The 10,119-nt window shown below is 44.6% G+C and overlaps 1 protein-coding gene across 2 annotated transcripts in view; it reads right to left on the bottom strand.

The window, feature by feature from the left end:
* Positions 1 to 6,504: 6,504 nt before the first annotated feature.
* The window catches only part of DPYSL2 (dihydropyrimidinase like 2), a 54,041-nt gene continuing 50,426 nt past the window's right edge, over positions 6,505 to 10,119 (bottom strand). For both annotated transcript variants that reach the window (XM_083812053.1, XM_083812054.1), the window contains exon 14: positions 6,505 to 9,368. In XM_083812053.1, the coding sequence (XP_083668179.1) occupies positions 9,277 to 9,368 (92 nt within the window). In that variant the 3' untranslated portion in view covers positions 6,505 to 9,276. The remainder of the gene's footprint in view (positions 9,369 to 10,119) is intronic.

Genomic DNA, 10,119 nt, shown 5'->3' with positions numbered 1-10,119 from the left:
GAGGCTGGGGACACATCTGGAGCTGAGCAGAAGAAACCTTCCATTCCCAGTCAGGACGCTACGTGGGCCCAGTATGTGGATCTAATTATAGGAGCGAGGTTCACAGGAGGATGGAAAATTCATGCTGATTCCTCCCAGTCTCCATGCTAGCAGTCAGGAAGGGCTCATTTCCTTGCCTACCCTGGTGTCCCACAATGGGGACAGCTATTTCACTGGGTTTCTTAAAATATAAACTCTCATGAGACTTCGACCCAACTGCTAAGTCCTCGTTCACAGTGGAGCCCCTTAAGCTTCAGTAGGGTCTTTTCCTGCATTCAGCAGTGTGGTTGCTGCAAGTTTAGTAGAGGAAAGGACAGAATGCACCCAACTTAAAGCGAAGATGTGGGATGGCAGGTCATTACAGAGCTGGCCCAGGGCCTGGGAAAGCTTGGTCTCTGTCAACAGACAAGCTATAGAGAGGGTAGAAAAGCAAAGGGGAGCAAACCACAGGGGCTCCTGTAGAGCTCTGGTCAACCCACAGATGATTTGGGTCCCAGCCCTGACATGCTCAGCTAGGCAGAGTCCTCTGGGACTTCACATTTCTCTTGGACCAAGAGGCAACATGAAATGGCGCAGAAAGGAAGGCCTCATCTAACCTCACTGTGATCCCGCTCCTAACAATACTGCACAAAATTCCTGGGAAGTGGCAAGTTTCTGGAGCCAACAACCTGCGTGTAGCTGGAGCTGTGACACTTCAATGCCATCTAGTCCCAGCCCAGTCTCCAACTCCTGTTTGTGTTGGCAGCAGACTTCTTCTCCTAGTCCCAGCCACACAACACTGCACCAAGGTGACATCCACCTCCAAACATCTCCATGCTCTGCCTTTTTCCTACAGGAAGAGAAAGCCACAGATAGATCCATAAATAAAACAGTGCATTTTTCTGCTCAGTTCATGTCATTAAGGGAGAGAAATTTCATCACATTTTGACTATCACGTAAAAAAAATTTTGCAAGAATCTGTAGAAAAAGCCTACGGGGTGAGTCTGACTGAGCTGTCAGGAGATCACTAGTAAAACTATAGCTTTGCTGCAGAACTTTGTGTGTGAATTTAAAAATGCAGAGAAAAATAGATGATTCCCTACCATGGACGCTTTTAGTAAAAAAGAGATTATTTCAGTTCTGTATGAACCACAAATTGAAATGCACCTCCCTAATCAAGGACAAAGAAAAACATGGAAGTTTTTGGTGTTGAAAAGATTAACAGACAATACAAATTTCAATCCTATGTACTTTCTATTTAAGTAGGTCTATATCTGTTTGTAGAGGAAGTAATGTGAAAAGGAGGAGGAAATAGGCTCAAGGAATCGGGAGAAATGCAGTCTAAAAGCGTGTATCTGATGCCCTCTTGTGGAACTGCTCCTCTTCAAAAGAAAGGCACAAATGCTCAGTAGTTTTACAAGCCTCTGGAATAAGGGATTTTCTTTTTGGACTTACAATAGGACTCATAATTATAGGAAATAAGGAATTGGTTAGCAATCTAACTAATAATTTTCAAAAAAACTACCACGTAATTTCATAAGGTAGCAAGCGGGCTAGTTCTCGCTATTATTTGAGTAGCTGTGGTAGTCACACCTCATTGCCACATCACCTAACCTTTAATAAACCAGACTGCGCTGCAGCTGTGTGCTCTGGTCGCTGCTGGGTATTTTAGGGACTGATGGAGGAAGCCGTGGCTGTCGCACAAGCAGGAATCAAAGTGGAATCTAAGTGTGTGAGCTCAGGAAGGTTTACCAACACCTGTTTCTGAAATAAATGAAACAAAAGCAGTAAATAGGACAGTTATGTCTTGGAACTGAAATTCAGAAGGCAGAACAAGCTACTACCTGACAAAGCTGTCTAGTTAACACAGCTCTCTGACCTACTGTGTTTATTCTTGCATTTGCACTATTTTGCATCTTAGGAATGTTTTCCATAACAGCCATTAAATATAAATGTCATCAACTGGCCACAGAAGCATGAATTTCTTCTCATCCTCTACATTACAGTCCTAACAAGTCAGTGCAATTGGTTTGATGTCATGACTTTTGGACTCCCAGGTTACATGGGAAAAGCGAGCAGTGTAGAACTCTTTATACCCAATAAGCACTACTACTTTTTCAAGTGTACTTAGGGGTGCAGGTATTGGCCTTAACTGTAACAAGGTCACCGTGGGCAAAACATATGTGCTGGTCTGTAACACCACAATATTGCAACTTATAAAAGGTCCACGGCAAAATGAGGTTGTTCATTTTCTCTGTGCACTTACAAATAGCCACAACACAAATCCATAGCCAAAAAGTGAAGAAGGCAGGCTCACTGGTCAGATCTTTCCAGTTTTAGATGGTGTTATGAATCCTGTATTAGTGATACAGTCTTGCAGCAATTTGGTCTGGCGTGCCTGTAACTCAGGAAGATGAATAGCAAAGGGTCAGCAAGGGGAAGGCATCGCAGCCTTCATCAGCACACATCAGGCTGGTTAGACCCATAAATAAAATAAATCCGTGTGATTTTGGTTACAGATCTATTGCTCTCATCACTCAGCAGGACGTACTGCATCTCTGCTGCAGCTCGTGGTGGGATGCGGAGTGGAAAGCAGCCAGAGCCCCACTTTCAGCTCTGCTGCTGAGCCACCCGGTTTCAAACAGTGCTACGACCCCAGAAAACAGGCCCATGTAGGTCTTAGGGGGATCTTTGTTCTACTGTGGGAAGATGTTACAGGAACTGCTGGAGAGAAATGCAAGGCAGGCCGATTCACATCGGAAACAGGAAAAAAATTAACCATGAAGATGGTTAGCCCATGGAATAAAGGAGCAGAGGATTTTCTGCCATTTGAGGCTTCACAAGTCAGCACTGACGGACTCACTCTAAGGCATTTGCCAAGTCTGACTGGTTATTAGCTGAAAACAAAAGGCTCGTGGAAAGAACACCACACGCAAGAACCCAGTGGTAAATCCACAGTTAGAGTGCCAAGGCTGCAGGCCAGTCACAACCTAGCAGGAAGCAAAGGGCAACTTCTCTGGCCTGTTTTATGGGAGAAGAGCAGATACCTTCCTCAGACTGCAGAGTGGTCAACTGGCAAAGCTTGCACTTTCACAAGAAGAAAGAGGAACTGGAGGAGCAATAGGAGAGAGGGAAATGATTCCCTTGCAGATATTAGCCAGCAGCTAGCTCTTGGAAAGAGACAGTGGCACAGCTCAGCCCTGAATAGAATTAGTTTTGCTTATTTTCAAGAAAGAGTTTGTTTTTCTCTGGCTGGTGTTTTTGTTGTTTTATTTTGTTTTCATGGGAAAGGGAGCGATTTTGCTGCTACTAGTAAAAACAACACAGAATAAAATTCTGCATATTTTTCAGGTCAGAAATGAGGAATCAGTAGGGCTTTTCTTCTCAATGAGAAATGAGTGGGATAACTAACATGATAAACCAAAGAATTGTTCATACTTTCCCTCTTATTCCTAATACATCAGGAGCTTCTTTTGCAGGGAACAACTGCGTGAAGCCAAAACCAAAAAAAATAATCTGTTAGCCATAGAAGAAGGGCAGGAAACGGCAAGGAAGAAACAGAACCATTCCACAGGAAGGAAAATCCTGCCATCTCTTCAAATCTGCCTTATCTCTGGTTTTGGACACCACAGTTTTGTAAAGCAAAGACAGCGTCTGTTTAAAAAAATAGGCTGTTGTTTTTGTTTGTTTGTTTTGTAACTAAATTAATAGATAACGTTTACAGCTCACTCTGTATTTTATTACAGGAGGATGTCCTGAGAATACATTCATATCCCTTTAACATTGAAATGCTATCTGATAATATAATAGAGGATATATGAATATGTCATCTCTGTGTCACAGTAATCACAAGCCCTGTGCATGCTCTACATTTATTACATCCTCCATCATTCTTAAAATGATCCATGTGCCTCTAGGGAGTTTGACATTTTCATTTTTACGTGTCCTGCTGCCACCTAATGGTAGTGAGCTAAACTGTCACCTTTCGTGTTAAAAATAGGAGAAAACCTGCTCTGACCCTACAGCCTGCACCAGCGGAGAACAAGCAGGTAAAAGTATTAAATGCTTTAATTTTTAAAATGTTTAAAAAGTCATAAAAATCTTGGGAAATATAAGTGAATTAAACTTAGCGTTAATTATTTTTGTCCTGGAAAAGCTACCTAGAGTCATAAATAGTACTTACTTAGGGGCATGAGACTGAGACTGCTGTCAGGAGCTGCAGTGCCAAAGAGCCCTGGGGCCTATGCACTCAGACACCTCCAATTACTGTGGCGGAAGGTATTAAGCTGCAGAAACACTGCTTTTAGCCTGCAGGAAATACAAAATAGCGCAAATTAACCTTGTCTGCTGCAAAACTGGTTCTGTCAGAGAGCAGCGCAGGGATGTGCTTCTATATATGTGTGTAGATACAAAAGAGCCCTAGGTCACAGCAGCTTTGGTTTGGAAAATCCTGTGGCAGGTCCTGGTACACGCTGAAGCAGGACAGCTTAGGTGCAAGGACTGGTGACAACTCCTGCTCCCAGCCACCCTTCCACTAAGCAATAAATCAAGCCCCAGTGTCCTCAGCTCTGATAACCAATCCCTCCTCACTAGCTGACAGCTACTTTTCCAGGTCACTAAGTTAAATTCATCTTCTACTTCCTTTCTTCTGCTTTTAGCCGCTAATTCTGTACCAACTTTAAGCTCAGATTAGCCCTATATTTGGTCCTATACGCATGGCTGCAGACCAGTCAATGGGAGGCCTGCAAGGAACCAAATTAGTGCATACCTAATAAGCTGGATCTCAGTGCTGCCAGCGTAAGGAATTACCTGGATTAACGGGTTGACAAAACACAGCTATTCCTGTGCTCTTCTGCAGCAGCAAAGCAGCACGGCCCCACTGACCTGAATCTCTCTCTGTGATGTCTGACTGGCTCTGCTCCTCAGAACATGTTAAGATCTGGCTGTTGATTGCTTCTTCCTGACCTCAAAAACTCTACGTTTCAGTTGATTTTTTTCTCATTCTGTTGCTGCTGCTCTTGCACTGAGTCCTGCTTAATCATAGACTGGGTTCACTGGGTCCCTGGAACTGATTTCCTGGGGAAGACGTTTCTTTCTTCCACTTGAGTCTGGAGGAAGAAATAATGACAGAATAAAAACAAATGGAATCTCCATAGATGTGTGTTAACTAAACATCGGTGCTTTAGCCTTGAATGTACCTACCACTGTGATATTATCACTGGGACAAGCTAATACATCTTACACACAGCTACTCACCAGCCCTGCTCCATATTATTTAATTGTGTATGTGCTAACATCTAACTAGGCAATTAATTGCTTGTCATTGGTAACAGAGTCAGGATCCCCACACTAATCCAAGTATTTTATTAGTGGATGACCGCTGCCGAGTGTTTCTTACTAAATACCAACCAAAAGTTTGTTCCACTTGTTGGCTGGCTGATGGGTGTCCTTCAGATTTGGCAAAACTTGGTAAAATCCAACATTCATCAATGTCCGTAACTCAAAATTGTAACCCTTGAGCTCAGCCTGCCTCAGCTATCCCACAGTGCTGCAGAGGCCATCGCTGCACGCAATGATGCAATTTTCTAGTGAGGACTTAACCCACAGTTCCTCTTCCCAGAGGAAAATTGAAAAGCTGCTGTCCCCTTCTGAGCAGATAAAATGGAAACCCTCTTAAAACTTTGCACTGGACTAAACTACCAAGTTTAAAGCTGTGTGGAGAAAGCTAATTGCATTTACAGAGCATTTAAACATTTGGTCGTAGGCTCTAGCTGTGCTCAGATTCGGGGGAAGACCACCGAGGGGGACTGTCCTTGTGGATGTATGGATGCAGCAACCAGAGGCGTGAGTGGCTGGCAGTGACGTTGGCTGGTTCTGAGACCTTCCCACGAAGGAGATCTCCATTCCAGCAGCTCTGCGACACTGTAAAACCCAAGCACTATCACTGAAAGTGTCACTGGCGTTTTTCCAGCCAGCTCTCACACTCCCCACTCAGTTAGCTGTGTGTGGCTTCTATCTGAGGCTCTACTTTCTCTCCCCGCCTCCATCGCCGTTATGAGGGTTCAAGTAGAAACACATTGGAGGGCTGAGGACTATGCCAATAGTTTTAGCTTCTTTTGTGTGCCTTTCATCAGTGATCTCTGCTTAACCACGGAAGGTAGAGCCGGGAGCTTTCAGGCAAATGTGTCTGCTTTGCCAAACGCTGCCTTAAGGAAAAAGCTTCCCTGAGAAGAGGCTTGGTCTCTCTCTCCTCAAAAGGAAACTACACCACGGACCATCAATTCCTCTCTACTATCATCACCTTCCAAGGAACTGTGGAGCCTTACCTTCCGCTCTGCTACTGTATAACTCACTCTTACACGGGACTATCATCAGCCTACGTTAGCAGTGATCTGAGAGCCCAGGCTGCTTTTATCTGTTGAAGGCACCAGCCAAGGTATGCAGTTACACACAACACGTATCGCCCCGAGACACAGATGCACCTAGTGAAACAACAACATTTTGTCTTTATTAGGAGTTCCCATGGTAATATAACACAGAGTTCTTAAGGAATAAAACACAAGACTTGGGGTTGGGGTGGGGTTTTTTTTTGCCATTGAGACAATGGTCAAATATCAGTACTTCTTTTTGTCTACACACATGATCAGCTTTAGCACTTACAGCTCCTCCACTCATGGTTCACAATCACAAATCCAAGGGTTAAATCCAGCTAGTATTAAATCCTACTTCTTTTTTTTTTTTATTTTTAGAGCTTCAAGTCACTGCGGTTAATTAATTAAGTCGTCTTTTTTCTTTAAGCATTTACATATGACATTCATTAAACAGACACTAAAGCGGACGAGCTCTCACAGGAAAAAACATGCTTACATAGCCTGCAAAAATCTTTTTTTGTGATTTTTTTTCCTTTTGAAGAACAAATTAAAACTAAAAAGTCATCATGAGTCAGTGAAGGAAAAAAAAGGAAGACTTAAGTGAATACTGAAGAGCCGCAAGTGTTTCGTAGAATTGAAACGGATCTGCATTTCTTTTTTTTTCTCCCCAACTCGTTCAAATTGATTTTAACATACAGGTGAAAATAAAATGAAAATAGCTGCAATATATATTACGTTCACGGATTACTTCACAAACAAAGTGCAAACTCTTTTATGCAAAACTAAACACCCAGGAGTTAAACCTAAACGCAAGATGCATGGATGAGGATGGCAATGTTTTCCTTAAGTTTTATGTTCAAAGGGGCCTAAAGGAATCAGGTGCTGAAGCTGGGAGCATTTGGGTACCTACAGAGCTTCCAGATCCTTTGAAAATCCCAGCGTTGATACTTCATAACAACAAATTTGGTAGTTGCTTCTTAAAAGCCTTCATATATATAGTTTTTCCTTAAAAGAACCTGTAAACACCATTTAAGAAAATACTCACAAATACAGCAAAACAAGGTCAATGTACGTGGCGAAGTACAAACAGAAGAGATAGCAGAAGACGCAGCCAAGTGCCAGGGCGTACAGACAGTGGAGGTAATGCTGTGTTAACTGTGGGTGGGAAAGCTCTCCGTGCTAAGAGACAGCCCGAGTCCTCGGGACCGTCGAGCCCTGCAGCTAAGTGTTAAGTGGGACTCTGATGGTGCAGATTTATTCTCCGTGTCCTGAAAACGTGAGCCTCCAATACTAGGGCTAAAAGACCTTCAGACCTGGCAGATATTTAAGTGCCCAGATCCCGCTGACTGCTGCAGAAGCTGCGGCACCTAAATTCATTCCAGGACCACTCTTGCCCTGTGATTTCGCAAACCTGAGGCAGCAGGCGTCTGAGAACGGCGGGGAACGACCAGGCCTTCGTATGAATATTTACACAAATGCGGATTCCTGAAGGAATGAGGGACTGTGAAATTTGCACCGTGGATGAGAGATTCTCAGCTGCTGTTGACCCACTGAGCTGCTCTGAGGCTCCCGGTTACAACAGCTGGGCATCTGGACTCTAATTGGAATTGCCACGGATGCTCAGGCATGCGCTCACCCGACCGGCCTTTCGCCGAGAGCTAAAGATAAGCTCTCGTAAAGTTTTAAATAACCACTCATAGATGGCCAGGAAAGGGGACGAGGCTGCTACAGAAATCTTCCAGGCAAAGGATTGCTCTTTGCCTGTAGCCCCCTGCTCATTGATGGCCACCTCCAGGAACAAAAGACTAACTGCTCGAAGCTTCTCAAGAGGCTGTCCCAGCTCCTCAGCCGGCATCTAGCCCTGTTGTTTGCACCAGCTCAAGACCCAGTATACTGAAGTGAAGATCATAGCTTATGAACCTGCTTCGCGACCTCCTATTGCAGCTAAGTGGCAAGCATTAGCTGGAATGGAACCTGGGGACACCTGAAGTACCAGGGTGGCAGTGACATTGGCGGGGTCTGTAACTTGAATGAGACTTGGGAAAGACCGGGAAGAACTGGGAGATGCCCAGTTCTGAGATAAGGCTTCGTAAACACAATGATACAAACATATTAAAAACATACACAAATGTTAAAAAAAAAATAAATCCTCAAGGACCTAACTTGCAGCAAAATCCAGAAGGAAAATAAAAAAGGAAAAAAAAAAAAAAAAGAAGAACTAAACAGAACAAAAGTCCCCAACAATTCTAGCTCACCCGATGGCAGGGTGCGATGCGTATTCCTAGTGCTGGGTCCTGTTTCTCTCTCTTGGCAGCAGACAGCTACTCAGGGACCTGAAGGCGGTGGTGGGGAATGGTTACTTGCTGAGACTCGTGCCTCTCTGTGCTCGCCTAGCTATTCTGCTGGAACACAGAACCCTAAAGAATATCCAGTTTAAAACCCTTGAACTACTCTTCTGCTTGACAAAAAGGTTTTCTGCTTGGAAAAAAAAAAAAAAAAAAAGCTATTTTTTACATTTATTTATTCCTTTTTTGTCTGTGTCTTAAAGGCAGCTCCCGGGAAATTCACTTTATCCTTCCTTCATTAAAAGAAAGATGCTGAATGGGACTGAGGCCACATATCTCAAACATCCTCTTTACATTTACTTTTGCATGTCAGAGGTGTCAAAACAGGGTTTGTTTCTTTAAATGTGTGGGGGCTGATGGGGAAGTGAGAGGGGTTGGTGAAGATGAGGAGGGAATCTGAGGGGACTGAAAGAGGCGCCTTACTTCAGCCCCCCCTCACTGGTTGCCCGCAGTAACTGTCACAGGCTCTAAAAGAATCATAAAGGGTCTCCAGGTGCCCCCGTCCCCTCCCCTGGTCCGCTAGGCGGGCGCAGAAGGGGTCCTTAGCCCAAGCTGGTGATGTTGGCACGTCCGCCGGGCGGTGCCACGATGCGCTGAGTCGTGCGGCGTGGGATGTTGTCGTCGATCTGTGCGCCTGCGGGAGAGAGAAGCGATGTCAGGCCCACTGTGCAGTGAACGCAGGCACCCCGTCCTGGATAAATCAACGTTTTTCCCTTAGTGAGCCTTTTGCTGTTTTCTTCACACACTTCCAGCTAAGCTTTTTGCTGAGACCCTCGCCCTGCCACACTCAGTTTTCTGATTCCAGTTGTCTTGGCTCTGTTCAGATGTTTGCGCCAGCAGTGGCTGCTGAGCCCATCCACACCACTCCACCCTCAATGCGCTGAAACGGCACGCTGTGAAATAAATCTGCTGCATACCAGGTCTGCAGCTGGTCTCAGCTGGCAAAGTTCCACTGATGTTGGTGCAATCTGCCCTGTTCAGACACCCGGTTGAGGACCGAGCAATGGGGTACTCAGTGTTCATGACATGGCCCGAAAACAAGCAGGACTCCGTGATAGCTCCTATGCTGTTCTTCCTTTCTAAAGGAAAAACCTGCAAGCTAAAAACACCCCACGATCTCTCACCGCCTTCCAACTCCAGCGGAATTCAGAGCATGGGAGCATAAACCAGACACAGTTTCAAGGTACTATACTTTATCCCCACAAAAACTTAGGAAAAACTTCGTTACCGAAAGGGTTGTTAGGCATTGGAATGGGCTGCCCAGGGAAGTGGCTGAGTCACCATCCCTGGAGGTCTTTAAAAGACATTTAGATGTTGAGCTTAGTGATATGGTTTAGTGGAGGACTTGTTAGTGTTAGGTCAGAGGTTGGACTAGGTGATCTTGG

This window comes from Anser anser, assembly GCF_964211835.1.
Source record: "Anser anser genome assembly, chromosome: 26".
NCBI classification, from domain to species: Eukaryota; Metazoa; Chordata; class Aves; order Anseriformes; family Anatidae; genus Anser; species Anser anser.
Note: the sequence above shows the minus strand (reverse complement) of the source record. Positions and strands in the feature narration are given on the sequence as shown.